The sequence below is a fragment of the Oncorhynchus mykiss genome, chromosome 26 (genome assembly GCF_013265735.2).
Source record: "Oncorhynchus mykiss isolate Arlee chromosome 26, USDA_OmykA_1.1, whole genome shotgun sequence".
NCBI classification, from domain to species: domain Eukaryota; kingdom Metazoa; phylum Chordata; class Actinopteri; order Salmoniformes; family Salmonidae; genus Oncorhynchus; species Oncorhynchus mykiss.
In genome coordinates, this window is record NC_048590.1 from 42,590,415 (window position 1) to 42,608,962 (window position 18,548).

The window sequence follows — 18,548 nt, forward strand, 5'->3', positions numbered from 1 at the left end:
ATCTCAAATATATTTTAATTTGTTTAACACTTTTTTGGTTACTACATGATTCCATAGAAAACCCCTTGAATGAGTAGGTGTGTCCAAACTTTTGACTGGTACTGTAGGTCACTATGTAGATAATTCAGTTCAGTTTCAAACCTTCACTGACTTGGTGCCTGCAGTCTGTATGTTCCTCCTGGCAATTTTGAGATACAATGTCGTACAGTAGATCATATCAATCATATTATTTTCTAGCCCAAAGGCTGGCAGATGGCGATATTGAGTTGTTTCATGATAATGTCCAAAGGCATTGTTTGCAGCTGGCTATAAGCCTGTAGCCGGTTCGTACATAAAACATTCTCCATTCAGGCTGCAAAGGTGTCGATTTCCTCCTTAATTTGATTTATTGGCGATAATGCCACAGGGAAAAAAACAGGGAAAGTATGTGTACTTTATGAAACACAATTTTGCACCACCATGCTAGGGTGGCTAATGTGTGTTCACTCATGTTGGAAACTCTGAAATGTTACACTTGCTAACCTAGGTGGAAGAATCAGATTCTGAATTTCCCTCTTGGGTTTGGACCAGAATCAACCAATAGGAAGCTTTACGCAAATAACTTTAGTTCATTTTAAGTCACAGGTCCCGAGTTTCCGACATGACATGAACACAGCATAATACCTAGGAACGCTAGTCCCAGATGTGCATATAGCCTTTAGCCATTTAGGCTGCAGCAGTCTGTTGTTTACCGCTGGCTGAAAAAGGGGTGTAAGCAGAATCAACCAATAGGAAGCTTATATATATTTTTTATTTTTTGTTATTATTATTATTTTTTAAATCAAACCTTCTCACCATTAAATAAAGTAAAGGAGGAAATTGACACACTTGCAGCGTGAATGGAGAATGTTTTATGTACTAACCTGTCCATGGGGGACATGAGTGTACATAGCTGGCTGCATCGTCATCTGCTGGCCTTGAGGTTAATTGCTCTCATTGTAATTTCGTTTAAAAAACATTTTTTATGTAATCAACCATATCAAAATGAGAAAATGACTGTTAATTGTAATTCTAAATCTTGTCTAATCAATAAATACATTTCTATGCATTCATTCTTTGTCTCAAGTGTTATCATTTTTCATAGCATGTCAAAGGTTTGTCTCTGTTAAGTTTAGGTTCTTGTTTTACCTTAGTGGTTTTATGTCGGGCAGAATTCGTGGAGTACCAACATCCGGTTGAAACAATTTGATTTTGTAGTTCAGAAGAAAACAATTCTGCCACACATCGGCATGGACGGCAGCAGTAGCAAGCTAGTTATGCACAACATTACTCTTACTACTATTTTCTGCATCGTATGTTTTAAATGGATCACTTCGGGGAAGATTTAGTCGCTGCATTAAGAGAAATTGTCAAAGACGGAAACTGGCAATGTGTAGGAAAGAAGTGTGATTTTGACTCACCATGCACAAAGTAAGCAGTCCAATTAGCTAGAATAGCAGCAGCTAGCATATACACATTAGCTGCCCTTGCCTATTCTAAAAAGATGGCCTAACTGCATGACTTTTCTACGTTTCCCCAAGGCTGTACTCTGAGGATGGTGAACACATTGTCCTGGTTCACACAGAAGATGACAGATTCTGGGCTATGGATTCATCCTGTCCCCATGAAGGTATAAGTTAGCCTAATTGATGGCATCAGCACACAGCAGTATTAATCACTCAGCACTATGCTATGGTAGCTTGCTGTTCTGATGATTCATTCATAAACAACTACGTGCCAAAGTGGCTATAGGATAAAGCAGAAGGATGAGAGTATGCTATAAGAACAAAATGATCATGGTCACCATACGATGATGTCTTTCATCATTACAACCACTGTCTTGGCGCAGGAGGCCCTCTTGACCTCGGTGACATTGAGGACCTGGGAGATGGAAAGAGGGTTCTGGTCTGTCCCTGGCATCACTTTGACTTCTGCCTGGAGACAGGTGCCTCTTCCATGGGACTACAGGTAGAGAGAGATGGTCTCCAACAGAGCCTATTTATTCGTAGTATTCTAAATATAGGTTTCCTGAAACAGTGTGATAAAGGGAAGGTTGATATGTATTACCACCATCGGCTTCATACAGAAGTCAATGTGGCATTAATGTGTGTGCTTGGGGACAAGAGACAGGCATTTGGAGTTGCTTAGAGAAAGTACTGACACCCCTGAGACAATCGAGACGTCTTGAATTTTTCTTTCACTTTGAGAATGTGTAGATCACAAGCGGATGAAACAATCTAATTGAATCCCTTTTTATATTTACATATGTGACAGCTTTGCAAGAGGTGTGAAGACATTCACTAGGGAATGTACTGTATGTGTTATTAGAATCTGGTCATTGAATAACAACAGCTTATTCATCAATAATACCATGAGACTAAAATGAAAGTTTGTTTTTCTGTCTACAGAACCAGGTGTATGAGGTCAGAGTTGTCCAAGACATGATTTATATCAACACACAGAATGAGCTGTGTCTAAGTCCCATCCCAGAGACAGACACATCTAATGGTAAGGCGATAGTATACCTAATGAACAATGTACACCAATCACAGTTTTTTTACAATTACATAAAGGAAAGTAGTGTAGCCTGGGTGACAGTCTGTTTCTGCACTCTTGCCATCTCCTTATGGAATTGTCATGCCAAACTTGTTGGCTTGATGATGAGCAGGCAAGAACACACATATCTGAGAGCAGGCTAGTAGCTAAGATATTTTGTTCTGGCAAAGCTTTGAATGATGTTAAGTACATTAATAAGATATCTATTTTTGTCTCAGGCAAGTTGTCAGTAGATGATGTCGAGCCATCACCCTCTGAGGACACACTGTGCTTCTGGGCTACAAAGATCCTCTGCACACCAGACCCCAAAGAGAAGGCAAGCCCCATTCACACTAACCACCTCATGAAGTGTTAAACTGGGAGGGAATGGAGTGTTGGTTTGTGTTCATTAGGCACCAAATGAAGGAAAGAAAATGTCTGAAACAGGCAGAGACTCCCTGGACTTTCCATGGCAAAACATACAAAAATAGTTTTTGGTGGCATACACAGATTTGCAGATGTTATTTCGCTGCACCTGCAATGCTTGTATTTGACTATAGTGTAACGTTGATGATTTGTTCAACACTGCATATCTCACTGGCTCACTGACTTTGATCCAATCCCTGTAGGTAGCCATGACACTGGAGGTCCAGGAGAGGTGGAACAGTGGGGAGATAACAGAGGTGGGTCAGGCTACACCACCTGTCCAGCCAAGCAGGAAGGAGAACCTGACCGTACTGCAGCCGGGCAAAATCAAGCGTGGCAAAGGTGGCACACAGGTCAGTGTTAAGAACACTCTCTAATCACTCAGACCAGACAGGTTGGCAGTATGAACTAACACGTTCAGAATCTCTGAAATCCCAAAAAACTGAGCCTAAAATCCCATTGAACTATAGAGGGATTATTCTCATTAGCACTGTATGTAAATTGTAGTCCTGCATCCTAAATAACAGGCTCTCTTCTCACTATCTAGAACTGTCTGGTCAGCTTGCTGAAGAACAGAATGGCTTTAGGAAAGCCAGAACATGTATAGACCACATCTATACTGTCTCTACAGTGGTCCAGGCTAGAATTGAACAGAGAAAACCAACTTTTGCCTGTTTTATTGGTTTTATGAAGGCTTTTGATTAGGTAAATAGAGACCTAATTGCTTTTAGACTGGGGTAAATCCATTTGAATTCGATCACTTTTTGACAACACCCTTTATTCAGGAGCACGTTGTGTCTCAACCACGGACACAACACAAAAACCCCAGATGATGGAAAGTAGGGTATAAGCTACAACATATGCGAATATGAAAAAAAATCGGAGTTTACGCCTTTTTACAGAATTGACATTAAAGGTAATTGTTTTTATATATATTTTTTACATTTAGTTTGAGAACCCTATTTGTTGTAAGCTTTTGAATTATATCAAACTCAACCGATGATCTTTTCCAATGATGATGACATGGATGTCTCATGGTATGGTGGGGTAATGCTAAATGGGTCAACTTTGAGCACATCTTATCTCCTGAATGTTTTGCATTCAGGTCCAAAACGTCACTTTCTGACCACTTCTTCCATGAGCAAACATGTCTGGAACGTTCTGTTTAAATCAAAAGGGAAGCTGTCAAAAAGTCATTGAATTCATATGGATTTAACCACTCATTAAAATGGGAATTGATGGAAGATTCTCTGATGTTATCAAACCTCTTTATCTGGCTCCAGTTGCCTGTGTTCAGGTTAATGACCTGGTTTCCAACCCCTTACTGTGTATAGCAGGGAGACGTACTCTCACCCACTTTATTTACTCTATATGTTAATGATTTAGACCAAATGAAAAGGACCTTGGTTACTGTGCTTATTCTCAACTGTTTCAATCCTGTGTGTGTCCAGTGATGGACTATGGGGATCCAAAGTACATACTAATTGTAACAATGTTCCAAACAGAGCAATCCGCTGCTTTCTTGGTGTGCATAAACTGACTCGAAACCTGGCCATCTGTGGAGATATGGGTTGTGAAGGTAGTTAAAAAGGTGACATGGTACGTCTATGGAACAGACTGATGAATATGCCAGAACGCAGAATCACAAAAAAAGGGTTTGACTGGGACCTAGATAATTACCTATTTTTTGTGAAACTGATTTGCAGTATATATTCAGGAACAAATTACCATGTGGTGTTAACCAAATCTAGGACAAGCTTTTTCTGATCCACAAGGGAAAATGGGCAGCTGATATATGGTTTAGACCTAAAAACTTAGAACATACTGTCATCAAAGAGAACTATATCCCTGAACCATATGTCCTCTTGAACCTAACAAAAAGCCAAAGGTCAGTTTGTGCTCAACTCCCATCCGGCCCTCTCCCTCTGGCTTAGAGAAGGGTCGATTTAACACAGTGCCTGAAGAGGAGATCATTTGCCTACTGTGTTGGGAAATCAAAAACAAAATCCATTTAGTGTTTTATAGCCCTTTGTATAACGATCTGAGACGTTATCTTCTGTGAAAATGTTTGGTGCTAAACCCTGAAGTATTGTGGTTACGGGACAAGCAGGGACTTGAAGTCTGTTTTAGGCAGGGGGTTTGAGATTGTTCAGTTTCTTTACACTGCCTGGAGAAGGAGAAATGTACTATTTGTGTAGTGTACGGTTTGTGTAGTGGGGCTAGATGGTAGCTGTACTGTTTGTGTAGTGGGGCTAGATGGTAGCTGTACTGTTTGTAATGTACTGTTTGTGTAGTGGGGCTAGATGGTAGCTGTACTGTTTGTGTAGTGGGGCTAGATGGTAGCTGTACTGTTTGTGTAGTGGGGCTAGATGATAGCTGTACTGTTTGTAATGTACTGTTTGTGTAGTGGGGCTAGATGGTAGCTGTACTGTTTGTAGTGGGGCTAGATGGTAGCTGTACTGTTTGTGTAGTGGGGCTAGATGGTAGCTGTACTGTTTGTGTAGTGGGGCTAGATGGTAGCTGTACTGTTTGTGTAGTGGGGCTAGATGGTAGCTGTACTGTTTGTGTAGTGGGGCTAGATGGTAGCTGTACTGTTTGTGTAGTGGGGCTAGATGGTAGCTGTACTGTTTGTGTAGTGGGGCTAGATGGTAGCTGTACTGTTTGTAGTGGGGCTAGATGGTAGCTGTACTGTTTGTAGTGGGGCTAGATGGTAGCTGTACTGTTTGTGTAGTGGGGCTAGATGGTAGCTGTACTGTTTGTGTAGTGGGGCTAGATGGTAGCTGTACTGTTTGTGTAGTGGGGCTAGATGGTAGCTGTACTGTTTGTGTAGTGGGGCTAGATGGTAGCTGTACTGTTTGTGTAGTGGGGCTAGATGGTAGCTGTACTGTTTGTGTAGTGGGGCTAGATGGTAGCTGTACTGTTTGTGTAGTGGGGCTAGATGATAGCTGTACTGTTTGTAATGTACTGTTTGTGTAGTGGGGCTAGATGGTAGCTGTACTGTTTGTGTAGTGGGGCTAGATGGTAGCTGTACTGTTTGTAATGTACTGTTTGTGTAGTGGGGCTAGATGGTAGCTGTACTGTTTGTGTAGTGGGGCTAGATGGTAGCTGTACTGTTTGTAATGTACTGTTTGTGTAGTGGGGCTAGATGGTAGCTGTACTGTTTGTGTAGTGGGGCTAGATGGTAGCTGTACTGTTTGTGTAGTGGGGCTAGATGGTAGCTGTACTGTTTGTAGTGGGGCTAGATGGTAGCTGTACTGTTTGTGTAGTGGGGCTAGATGGTAGCTGTACTGTTTGTGTAGTGGGGCTAGATGGTAGCTGTACTGTTTGTAGTGGGGCTAGATGGTAGCTGTACTGTTTGTGTAGTGGGGCTAGATGGTAGCTGTACTGTTTGTAGTGGGGCTAGATGGTAGCTGTACTGTTTGTGTAGTGGGGCTAGATGGTAGCTGTACTAAATCAAATCAAATCAAATTTTATTTGTCACATACACATGGTTAGCAGATGTTAATGCGAGTGTAGCGAAATGCTTGTGCTTCTAGTTCCGACAATGCAGTAATAACAAGTAATCTAACTAACAATTCCAAAACTACTGTCTTGTACACAGTGTAAGGGGATAAAGAATATGTACATAAGGATATATGAATGAGTGATGGTACAGAGCAGCATAGGCAAGATACAGTAGATGGTATCGGGTACAGTATGTACAAATGAGATGAGTATGTAAACAAAGTGGCATAGTATAGTATAAAGTGGCTAGTGATACATGTATTACATAAGGATACCGTCGATGATATAGAGTACAGTATATACGTATGCATATGAGATGAATAATGTAGGGTAAGTAACATATAAGGTAGCATTGTTTAAAGTGGCTAGTTATATATTTACATCATTTCCCATCAATTCCCATTATTAAAGTGGCTGGAGTTGAGTCAGTGTCAGTGTGTTGGCAGCAGCCACTCAGTGTTAGTGGTGGCTGTTTAACAGTCTGATGGCCTTGAGATAGAAGCTGTTTTTCAGTCTCTCGGTCCCAGCTTTGATGCACCTGTACTGACCTCGCCTTCTGGATGATAGCGGGGTGAACAGGCAGTGGCTCGGGTGGTTGATGTCCTTGATGATCTTTATGGCCTTCCTGTGACATCGGGTGGTGTAGGTGTCCTGGAGGGCAGGTAGTTTGCCCCCGGTGATGCGTTGTGCAGACCTCACTACCTTCTGGAGAGCCTTACGGTTGAGGGCGGTGCAGTTGCCATACCAGGCGGTGATACAGCCCGCCAGGATGCTCTCGATTGTGCATCTGTAGAAGTTTGTGAGTGCTTTTGGTGACAAGCCAAATTTCTTCAGCCTCCTGAGGTTGAAGAGGCGCTGCTGCGCCTTCTTCACGACGCTGTCCGTGTGAGTGGACCAATTCAGTTTGTCTGTGATGTGTATGCCGAGGAACTTAAAACTTGCTACCCTCTCCACTACTGTTCCATCGATGTGGATAGGGGGGTGTTCCCTCTGCTGTTTCCTGAAGTCCACAATCATCTCCTTAGTTTTGTTGACGTTGAGTGTGAGGTTGTTTTCCTGACACCACACTCCGAGGGCCCTCACCTCCTCCCTGTAGGCCGTCTCATCGTTGTTGGTAATCAAGCCTACCACTGTTGTGTCGTCCGCAAACTTGATGATTGAGTTGGAGGCGTGCGTGGCCACGCAGTCGTGGGTGAACAGGGAGTACAGGAGAGGGCTCAGAACGCAACCTTGTGGGGCCCCAGTGTTGAGGATCAGCGGGGAGGAGATGTTGTTGCCTACCCTCACCACCTGGGGGCGGCCCGTCAGGAAGTCCAGTACCCAGTTGCACAGGGCGGGGTCGAGACCCAGGGTCTCGAGCTTGATGACGAGCTTGGAGGGTACTATGGTGTTGAATGCCGAGCTGTAGTCGATGAACAGCATTCTCACATAGGTATTCCTCTTGTCCAGATGGGTTAGGGCAGTGTGCAGTGTGGTTGAGATTGCATCGTCTGTGGACCTATTTGGGCGGTAAGCAAATTGGAGTGGGTCTAGGGTGTCAGGTAGGGTGGAGGTGATATGGTCCTTGACTAGTCTCTCAAAGCACTTCATGATGACGGATGTGAGTGCTACGGGGCGGTAGTCATTTAGCTCAGTTACCTTAGCTTTCTTGGGAACAGGAACAATGGTGGCCCTCTTGAAGCATGTGGGAACAGCAGACTGGTATAGGGATTGATTGAATATGTCCGTAAACACACCGGCCAGCTGGTCTGCGCATGCTCTGAGGGCGCGGCTGGGGATGCCATCTGGGCCTGCAGCCTTGCGAGGGTTAACACGTTTAAATGTCTTACTCACCTCGGCTGCAGTGAAGGAGAGACCGCATGTTTTCGTTGCAGGCCGTGTCAGTGGCACTGTATTGTCCTCAAAGCGGGCAAAAAAGTTATTTAGTCTGCCTGGGAGCAAGACATCCTGGTCCGTGACTGGGCTGGGTTTCTTCCTGTAGTCCGTGATTGACTGTAGACCCTGCCACATGCCTCTTGTGTCTGAGCCGTTGAATTGAGATTCTACTTTGTCTCTGTACTGGCGCTTAGCTTGTTTGATAGCCTTGCGGAGGGAATAGCTGCACTGTTTGTATTCGGTCATGTTACCAGACACCTTGCCCTGATTAAAAGCAGTGGTTCCCGCTTTCAGTTTCACACGAATGCTGCCATCAATCCACGGTTTCTGGTTAGGGAATGTTTTAATCGTTGCTATGGGAACGACATCTTCAACGCACGTTCTAATGAACTCGCACACCGAATCAGCGTATTCGTCAATGTTGTTATCTGACGCAATACGAAACATCTCCCAGTCCACGTGATGGAAGCAGTCTTGGAGTGTGGAGTCAGCTTGGTCGGACCAGCGTTGGACAGACCTCAGCGTGGGAGCCTCTTGTTTTAGTTTCTGTCTGTAGGCAGGGATCAACAAAATGGAGTCGTGGTCAGCTTTTCCGAAAGGGGGGCGGGGCAGGGCCTTATATGCGTCGCGGAAGTTAGAGTAACAATGGTCCAAGGTCTTTCCTCCCCTGGTTGCGCAATCGATATGCTGATAAAATTTGGGGAGTCTTGTTTTCAGATTAGCCTTGTTAAAATCCCCAGCTACAATGAATGCAGCCTCCGGATAAATTGTTTCCAGTTTGCAGAGAGTTAAATAAAGTTCGTTCAGAGCCATCGATGTGTCTGCTTGGGGGGGGATATATACGGCTGTGATTATAATCGAAGAGAATTCTCTTGGTAGATAATGCGGTCTACATTTGATTGTGAGGAATTCTAAATCAGGTGAACAAAAGGATTTGAGTTCCTGTATGTTTCTTTCATCGCACCATGTCACGTTAGTCATAAGGCATACGCCCCCGCCCCTCTTTTTACCAGAAAGATGTTTTTTCCTGTTTGTGTAGTGGGGCTAGATGGTAGCTGTACTGTTTGTGTAGTGGGGCTAGATGGTAGCTGTACTGTTTGTGTAGTGGGGCTAGATGGTAGCTGTACTGTTTGTGTAGTGGGGCTAGATGGTAGCTGTACTGTTTGTAGTGGGGCTAGATGGTAGCTGTACTGTTTGTGTAGTGGGGCTAGATGGTAGCTGTACTGTTTGTGTAGTGGGGCTAGATGGTAGCTGTACTGTTAGTGTAGTGGGGCTAGATGGTAGCTGTACTGTTTGTAGTAGGGCTAGATGTAGCTGTACTGTTTGTGTAGTGGGGCTAGATGGTAGCTGTACTGTTTGTGTAGTGGGGCTAGATGGTAGCTGTACTGTTTGTGTAGTGGGGCTAGATGGTAGCTGTACTGTTTGTGTAGTGGGGCTAGATGGTAGCTGTACTGTTTGTGTAGTGGGGCTAGATGGTAGCTGTACTGTTTGTAGTGGGGCTAGATGGTAGCTGTACTGTTTGTGTAGTGGGGCTAGATGGTAGCTGTACTGTTTGTAATGTACTGTTTGTGTAGTGGGGCTAGATGGTAGCTGTACTTGCCATGATTATTGTACAGTATATGCATATAATTTGTACAATCTTATTTTGTGTTGAGTACAAGGAAAATGGTACTGTGTTTAGTAGTGTCTTGTAAGCCCATGTGGGCTGGGTGCCAGTAGATACTGAAATCAATCACAATCAATCATGTAGCCTAACAAATAGAAGACCAAACACGACAATGACAATAGACACAGGTAATGGTACTGTTGAGAAAAAGGAGGGAACATATGCCATGCCAGTATTGAACTACACAACCCCTAGATTAACAAAATGGGCATGCTAACTACCCACTGTCGCAATAAAATAATCTCTTCGGAAGTCAAAGTTTATTTGTCACTTGCACAGGATACAACAGGTGTGAAACAGTGCAGTGACATGCTTACTTGCAAGCTCTTTCCCAACAATGCAGTATTCAATAGAAAGGTAAGAGAAATAATACGAAGGAAAAACAGTAGGAAAAAACTAGATTGTAAACTCTATACAGGATCAGTACCAGCACCATCATTTCAATGTGCAGGGATACTGGAGTAGTTGAGCTAGATGTATGAGCAGGGGTAAAAGTGACTGTCAGCAGTATAAATAATAAAATAAATACAAGAAGCAGCATAAATGGTGTGTGTTCATGTGTAATGTGTGTGGCATTAGCATTCGTTGTCATGGTATTAGCATTCGTTGTCATGGTATTAGCATTCATTGTCATGGTATTAGCATTCATTTTCATGGTATTAGCATTCGTTGTCATGCCATTAGTACATACAGTACGGACAAAGGCTATAGAACTGCAACATTCCATGCTTCATGAATGATGATTGATATGAGCGTGTGTGTTTACTATGTGTCTGACCAGGCTAGCAGGATAGCCCTCCTCCACTCCCTGGCTAACATAGAGCAGTGGGCTATAGACCTGTCCTGGGACGTCATCGCTCGCTTCTCATCGGTCAGACTGGACACTGGAGAGCCCCTGCCCCGCCAGTTCTTCAGCGACTTTGTCAAAGTGGCCGGAGACGAGGCCAAGGTCAGTGTCCGAACATATATTAATGTGGTCTGTTACGTGTTGTTTTAAGTATAGTTCACTTTCAGCTTATTTTTTTCAAACAAGCTGGGGGGAAAGTGGAATATTCCTTTAAGAATGATGCACATTATTGTTATGTATGTCTGTTGTTCAAACGTCTGTACATCAGATATTGGTAGTCCAAGTATATTTACTATGTTTATATTTCTATAATACTGCAAGACAGTGTTCCTCCAGGAGGATAAAAAGTGGTAGTACTGTATCAGTTGTGAGTATTGGATGGACTGTTACCCTGGGAATACAATGAATTTCTACAGTTCCCAACAGCATTATCACTTACTAGAGACGAGGATCACAGAACTCGACAGCTTCTTTGGTGCGTTACCTGTTCATAATGGTGGGTGGTTCGCTGGCTTCTCCAGACTAAGGCCCGGCTTCAATCCGATCTCTTTTGTAGACAATGCGTCTTTGGAAAGGCAATGTTCCCCGTGTTCGTGGAGATCTAATTCACGGTAAACACTGCGGCTCAATCGGAAATGAACTTTTAAGTATCACGCGTGCTATAATGCAGATTGGATTGAATCCTGGCCTAACTATTAATATCATCACAGTTGGCTTTATGAAAAAGTACATGACATTTTCAGTGCAGCCAGTGTAAGTTGAGCTTCCTCCGCTCGTCTCCACAGGACTGTGGCAGTCAGCAACGGATACGTCCCACGACCTTCTGGCGAGGCTAGCCATTGTGCATATGGTACATGAAGCCAGGTACAGCATCCACCTGAATTACAGCACCAACAGAATTATTATGTTACCAGTGCAGTGGAAGCATTATGGTCCCTATTACCTTGACACATCTTCTAATACACCCATGGGGTTCACATTATCTGAAAGGTTTGGATAGGTGTGAGAAATGTCACTCCTCCTTGGCCACAAATACCCACAGGGTGGCTAAAACAAAAAATGGATGAAATTCTTGTATTTTCTAAATCGACTGGGCTCGGGGAAAGTACATCTACCTAACTCCCTCTCTCTCCTCCTGCAAGGGGCCTAGATGTGCACCCCCAGACCCTCTCCCGCTTCGCTGCCCAGGGGGACTGCAGCTCTGTGGAGGTGCTGGAGGTTATCTACCGGGATGAGATCACTCACGTGGCCGCCGGGCTCCGCTGGTTCACCTACATCTGTTCACAGGAAGAACGGGTATGTCTATAAGGAGGCCATTATTTAACTACAGTTTAGTAGACTGAACAGAGCATAAATAGTTTCCTCTTTATAATGCACATTGTTGAAGAAATGTTTCAAATAAAGTCACTGCCACATTACAATTGGTTTTATGGTGAATGTAGTAAATCACTGGCCTGGTAACACATCCACCATAGTTGATGCAGCTGTGCCTCATCTAAAATGCTAATATTCTAATAAGCTAATATTCAGCTTTCCTGATGCTCTTTTTAGGATTGCTTATCTACTTTCCATGACTTGGTGAAGCAGCACTTCAAAGGTTACCTGAAGCCTCCCTTTAACACAGAGGGTAGGAAGACAGCAGGGATGACAGAGGAGGTATGATGACACCCTAAACACATTCACACTAGCTAACGGCAGCTAGCTTTATGACTAAAAGGAAACATGCAGTCAGTGTTTCCCAACCCTCTCTTAAGCACCAGACATTTGTGTTCTACCACTTCACTGATACATCCTTATCACTAATGAACTAATTAGCCTACCAAGCACTTGATTAGTTGAATCAACAGGGCTAAAAGAAAAAATTAAACACTGGTCTAATTCACACCCACTTTATCAAGTGAATAAATACATTTCCTTCAATGTTTTGTTTAAAACTTAGTGAAATGCTACAATTCTGAACTTTCTTTCTCTCTTCCATAGTGGTACGTGCCTCTTGTAAAGCCTCCCAGTTAACAGACAATGCCCCCGAGACCAGCATGCTGTGACGAACACAGTTGTAAAGCCTCACAGTTAACAGACAACGTCCCCGAGACCAGCATGCTGTGACGAACACAGCTGCTGCGTCCCAGCGGGTGGAGGAAGCAGATTCACACCAAATCTCATAAAACCTGGATGAAGGCCAAACTGTTACTATTATAAAGGTTTAAACTCAAACATGTCAGTAGCCGTATCAATGTGGCATTGCAATCTAATATCTGAGCCCTGATGACGTGGCATTCGATCATTGGTTAATTTGTGCAGCGCGACTGCAATGTAGTCGGCCTGGAACGGCACCATTTAGTCCCCTGGGAAGAGTACATCTCTAAAACAGACCCCACCATCTCTACAACTGTGATAAATATTACCAAGTCCAATGCATAATATGGTAATGGATAATGTCATAGAGCAAATGACAAAGGCAACAGAACATTGTAAATGTTTATTTATGCAAATACAACTGTTATTTTGGTAGTCTAACGGGTTTGAGGGTTTTGCATTCGACAACAAACTACTCACACACAACAGTCTCTCCATGATATCACTATTATTACATTCATGTGTTCCATAGGCTATCAGGAAATAGTTTCCAGTAGGTGTAAAATAAGAGAAAACGTTTTTGAAACAGAGGGTCGTTACTACCTGGACTTGAACAATAAGAAATGCTCATTTTTAGTTTCAAAACGTTTTGCCACGGTGTTCCCTGCTGAACACTACTCTTGTGTGTACTCTTAAATATGTTGTCTTAAAACAGACATAGTATAGATCCTTTATTTTTTACAGGAAATGTATCTAATCAAATAACATTAAAGTAGGTTGTTGTTTTGTGTTTTAATGCACAGCGTGTAGCTGTGTCAATGAGTTCTCCTCTCCAGCTGAATGTAATTTAGTTCTGTTACTGTGGAACAGGCACTCCTGCTTGGGAGGGCCAGATCTGTTCTGGAAGCTCTGATGGAGATATCCGTTGTAGAAGTCCGCTGCCGACAGTCTCTTCTTCAGCATCACCGCCTTGAATCCCACCCAGCCATCCTTGACCACCGAACACACAAAAAGTGCTTGTCATCATTTCTTTATGGGATCCATCAAGTTAATTATTTATATTATGCCATGATACATCAGGAAGTGAATTATTTGTCATTAATATTAGACATATTTCAATAAGACAAAATTTGAGGTGTTTTGACATAATAGTAAACCGTGGAAAGTGTCAAGGATGAAAAGCCTGGCTCACGCACCTTACAACAGACAGCCAAGGTGTTGGATTCTTTCTGATAACTCATAGATCCTGGCACAGGTATCCTCCCTCGACCTGTCATTAAAACAATCACAACCTTTCTCAACCTAAAATATTCAAAACGGATGTTACCAGACAGATTGTGGACTCCAGCACTACTGCTGCCGGTCCACACAGCTACTTACCGCATACTGATTGAACTAGCTGACTGAGTCAACCACCATCTACCACCAAGCAGTGGTGGAAACAATGAAGAGTCCTGATTAAAAGAGGAAATTACCTGATAGTGAAATGTTGCACTTGCCAGCAAAGTCCAGCAGCTTTATGGTCTTGCCCATCCAAATTGTTCTCAATGGGATCTAATGAGAGAGAAGAGGAGGGCGTTATTTTAACACTCTTGGACAATGTGTGTTGAGAGGCCGGTCATAGTAAATCAAGGTCATGTTCAGTATGCACAGAATTAGAAAATCATCTTGAAACAGGTGAGGGACAGCCTGAAATCGCCCAATAAGACTGCTCACTTTAGTTTGAAGTTTTCTGACTTCTAGTTTCGTGCCAACTGAACATGACTGGTCTGTCTTATTACCCGGGATGCGATGGCACGAAACAGGCAGTCGATCTGGACACAGGTCTGCTCCTCCCATACGATCCAGCTCATCGATGTGCTGATTTTAGGGGCTGTTGAGAAGAGTCAACTCTAAGCTGAGGCATGAATGGGTGCTTAGAAAGTACATGCAGCTTTCGCAGTAAGTTGCAATTCTTGCTGATTGTTTATCATTCAAATTGTAATTACTACTAGCATCAAATGTCTGGTTGAGTAAATAAATGTTCTTACCTAAAGTGGCACCGTCTTGAGCTTGCTCCCTTCGGTTTGTGATTCTCTCTGGAAGGGTCCTTAATGTGTCAATCAACTGTTCAAGCAAAATAAGAAAGGTCCCATATAAGAGGGCTTACATTAACCATGACTGGTTTCTGACAAGCCTCTTCAAACGGATTACGCTCTGTGGATCTACGCCCCCAAATGAGTGAGCTCAAATCACACCCTATTCCCCATGTAGTGCACTACATTTGACCAACAGAGTCACATAAGACTCGAGCCACATAGTACACTCGATGGGAATAGGGTGCTATAACTACACAGTGTGAAGTGCACTCACCAGCTGGGCTCCCTTGGTGGCCAGAGTAGCTCCTAGCTGGTCAGCTGTGAAGTTGTCTGGGACCTGGTAGATCTCCTGATGAAGAATGGGACCCACATCAAACCTGTAACAGAGACCAGAGACACACCGAGGTTTACAGTAACACAGACACACACTGCAGTTTACTGTAACAGACAATGAGGTTTACTGTAACACAGATCAGAGATACACTGAGGTGCAAAGGTTTCATGATCTTTGACTTGAGGAATAGTAGTATGTGCTTTGACAGTGAATACGGTAGTAGAGTACACTATTATATATAGGCCTATTGAAATCTGATGGCCTCTGGAGACATTATGGTGCAGTTTCCTGGACCCAGATAAAGCTGTCCTGTACAGGGCTATAACACATGCTCAATGGGGAAAATCACCATTAAAAAGGCTTTTCAGTCCAGGATTAGGTTGGGAAACCATCCCTAAATATGCATTTGAACAAACAACCATCTGCTAATGTCATCCCTCACTTTTGCTTGTCAATAGTAGGTCCATGTTACTGGCAGATGACTGGTCCCTTTCATGACTTACCCTTCCTCCCTCAGCACCATGAGGAAAGGAAGAGAGGAAAGGAGGGAAAGGGCCAGAAAGTAGCTCTGGGTCATGTTAGCCTACCTCTTTGGTCGTATCTGCATGACGCTGACCCCGGTGATAGTGTCTCCGTGTAGGATGGTGTGGAACACTGGGGCGGGGCCGCGCCATCTGGGGAGAAGGCTGGGGTGGACATTCAGGATCCCACTGGAATAGAGGCAAAAGACACATATGCTGCAACTATCACAATCAAACAGATTGGACACAGTCAGGGTTTGACTCTTTGGAGGTGTTCATAAGATTGACACTTCTTGGAGCGTCTGCTGCTTGTGTAGCTGATATGGAACATAGTAGCTACCATGGAGCAAGTGATGTCGCCCGCCCTGAGATCTACAAGTACATTCTGGGTCAGTGGTAATGACAATGCTTATTTTGGTGGCGAGTCAGAGTGTTGTGTGCAGGTCCCTGGTTTGCACCCAGCTAGGGGCACACAGGGACGGAAGCTATAACGTTACACTTGTATTGCATGAATCACTTTCAGAGAAGTTACTCACCATGGAAACTGGTTGATAAGTCCTTCCCGAAGCAAGCAGCCAAACGACACCACCACCCCGACATCGAACCGCCCTTGAAGATCCCCGAGAGGCCAGACATGAACGGGTAGTTTGTTTTGATCAGCAAACTTCTTCACAGGGACGTCATTGGATAGTGTGACAACCTCAAGTGATTCCACAATTCGGTCATTGGAGTCCCTGTGACAAATAATGACAGCAAACAACTGACATTAGGCGACGAGAAGTTACTCTAGCCTGGTCCCAGATCTGTTCGCACTGTTGCTCCAACTCTTATGAGACAGCACAAACAGATATTGGACCAGGTTAAAGTTACTCACTGCAAAGACTCTCTCCTCTTTGCTCACTGGCATGTAAACTGTTGTGGGTGTCATACCTTGACGCAGAGAGCAGCTTGAGGGATTCTACAGCAAAATCATCTGTCCCAAAGAAAAGGACCCTCCAAGGTGGTTCTGTTGATAAGTAGTTCCTAGTGGCAAATAGGCGAGTCTTGCCAGGGACTTGTCCACAACGCCTATGTTTCTCCGGCGTTCTTTTGACCCACACGCCAACAGATGCATGCCTCTGGGTGTAATAATTGCAAAAGCCATGGAGTATTTTCAGACCCATTACTTTTGCCTTGACATTGTTCCACATCTTCTGTCATTGGTCGGGCGGGCATCTACTAATGCCACCAGTGTGTCAAAATTAGCTAGCAATGCTCGACTCCAGTATGGCTAGTTTATTCGTCAAGACAAGCTCAACAAATTACACGAGGGCCCCTCTAGAATTAAGATTTATTCGTGTGACACTGTTACCTTTAGCGTTAATTAATATTGTCCAACATGTAGCTTGATTAATGTCAGCTATAACGTTAAGGTATTTCTACATACGGGCGCCGCCATATTTTTTCTTGACATACACCATGTTTCCGGTTCTATCGAAAATAGTTCTCCCTTCGTTTGATCAGACACTTTTAGTTCCGACTAGACAGTGACGCCTTGATCAGACCGATAGTGCTCTGCGCACAATAGAACGCAGCATCATCTGGATATGGGTGCAACAAAAGTTCAACATTCACCTACTGCTACCATTTCTGTCAATTCGTCTACGAATACAGTTTGACGCATACATTTTTTAAATCCTATGTTTAGCACCACATAGAACGCATTGCAACTGCCTCTGCAAAGCAGCGTTCCATTGGAATGAATGTACTTCTGGAGTCCCGGAATGAAGAGCACGGTCCGTGTGATCGAGGCGTGAGTCCCTGTGCAGAGAGGTATATTATGTGGTCCAAACCTTCAGAGAGAATCAAGTTCTCTCCCATGAAACTGAACTGTTTATTTTTTTCCTCACAGAGAAGGGATATTATATGTGTAAATAATTGACTTTATTCCAACCACAACCAATGGGACTCCCTTAAAACACACCACTTTGAAACAACTATGACCAGAAATTACTTTTCATTGCAGGTTATGATCTGAGAGCATTTTCGCTAACCCAAACCCTAACCCTTTTCCTAACCTTAATCTAAGTATCCTTTTTACTAGATTACTTGTAGTTTTTCATGTTTTCTGTCTGTAATTCTTTTGTAATGAATTGGTGCTGCCTATTTTGGCCAGGGCGCTCTTGAAAAATATATTTTAATCTCAATGAGCCCTTCCTGGTTAAATAAAGGTAAAAAAAATTTAAAAAAAAAATCCTAACCTGCTATGTTGATTCTCCTTACCTGCTGCGTAAAATCTCCTAACCCGCTACAAAAAAAGTAACTTCTGGTCGTAGCTGTATCGAAGTAGTGTGTTTTTAGGGTATCTTCACAACCAACCAACAAAATTATTTGTTATTTGAGTATCCTCATCCCATTCGATTTTTAAAGTGTTGGCAAATAATGTCTTTGTGTTCACAAAACAGTTTAACTCACTCACTTAAAAGGCCAGCCTACTTCTTTCTCCTCTGCTAAGGTATAGTAGATGACCTGGAGGTCATTTACCTTTAACTGTAAAACATACTTGCCATAAAGAAATAAAAATCAATTTAAGTCTCTTGTTTAACAGAGATATCAAGACAGTTCCACATATGCCAGATGTTTGACCAAACACAGACTGTTTTCCTCCCATGTCTACAAACTGCAATGG

General features: G+C 43.3%; 2 protein-coding genes across 3 annotated transcripts; one reads left to right on the forward strand and one right to left on the reverse strand.

The window, feature by feature from the left end:
- The first annotated feature begins 1,208 nt into the window (after positions 1 to 1,208).
- LOC118936412 lies at positions 1,209 to 14,985 on the forward strand. Of its 2 annotated transcripts, none has more exons than XM_036963164.1 (12): positions 1,209 to 1,449; positions 1,560 to 1,648; positions 1,868 to 1,986; positions 2,427 to 2,526; positions 2,793 to 2,890; positions 3,183 to 3,332; positions 10,806 to 10,973; positions 11,298 to 11,367; positions 11,657 to 11,735; positions 12,014 to 12,167; positions 12,423 to 12,527; positions 12,852 to 14,985. In XM_036963164.1, the coding sequence occupies exons 1-12, from the start codon at positions 1,343 to 1,345 to the stop codon at positions 12,882 to 12,884; spliced, it is 1,272 nt and encodes a 423-aa protein (XP_036819059.1). In that variant the 5' UTR covers positions 1,209 to 1,342; the 3' UTR covers positions 12,885 to 14,985. The 2 variants fall into 2 exon arrangements, with proteins under 2 accessions (XP_036819059.1, XP_036819060.1); XM_036963165.1 differs by having other exon boundaries at positions 11,298 to 11,346.
- LOC118944394 (methionyl-tRNA formyltransferase, mitochondrial-like) lies at positions 13,337 to 18,452 on the reverse strand. The gene is made up of 9 exons (XM_036963166.1): positions 16,811 to 18,452; positions 16,417 to 16,614; positions 15,947 to 16,069; positions 15,300 to 15,402; positions 14,978 to 15,053; positions 14,729 to 14,820; positions 14,423 to 14,501; positions 14,144 to 14,217; positions 13,337 to 13,937 (listed from the first exon to the last, which is right to left on the reverse strand). Exons 1-9 carry the CDS (start codon positions 17,068 to 17,070, stop codon positions 13,740 to 13,742), a joined length of 1,203 nt encoding a protein of 400 aa, XP_036819061.1. The 5' UTR covers positions 17,071 to 18,452; the 3' UTR covers positions 13,337 to 13,739.
- Between the last annotated feature and the right edge of the window lie 96 nt (positions 18,453 to 18,548).

Bases quoted from the DNA above. Each gene is read 5' to 3' on its own strand.
- LOC118936412 (XM_036963164.1), top strand. From the start codon at position 1,343: ATGGATCACTTCGGGGAAGATTTAGTCGCTGCATTAAGAGAAATTGTC. The intron at 2,891-3,182 runs GCAAGCCCCATT...CAATCCCTGTAG, and splicing joins CACCAGACCCCAAAGAGAAG to GTAGCCATGACACTGGAGGT. The intron at 11,368-11,656 runs GTGGGTGGTTCG...TCGTCTCCACAG, and splicing joins TGCGTTACCTGTTCATAATG to GACTGTGGCAGTCAGCAACG.
- LOC118944394 (XM_036963166.1), bottom strand. From the start codon at position 17,070: ATGTGGAACAATGTCAAGGCAAAAGTAATGGGTCTGAAAATACTCCAT. The intron at 14,218-14,422 runs GTAATTTCCTCT...TTTTAATGACAG, and splicing joins GTGCAACATTTCACTATCAG to GTCGAGGGAGGATACCTGTG. The intron at 13,938-14,143 runs GTGCGTGAGCCA...TCGGTGGTCAAG, and splicing joins CCTTGGCTGTCTGTTGTAAG to GATGGCTGGGTGGGATTCAA.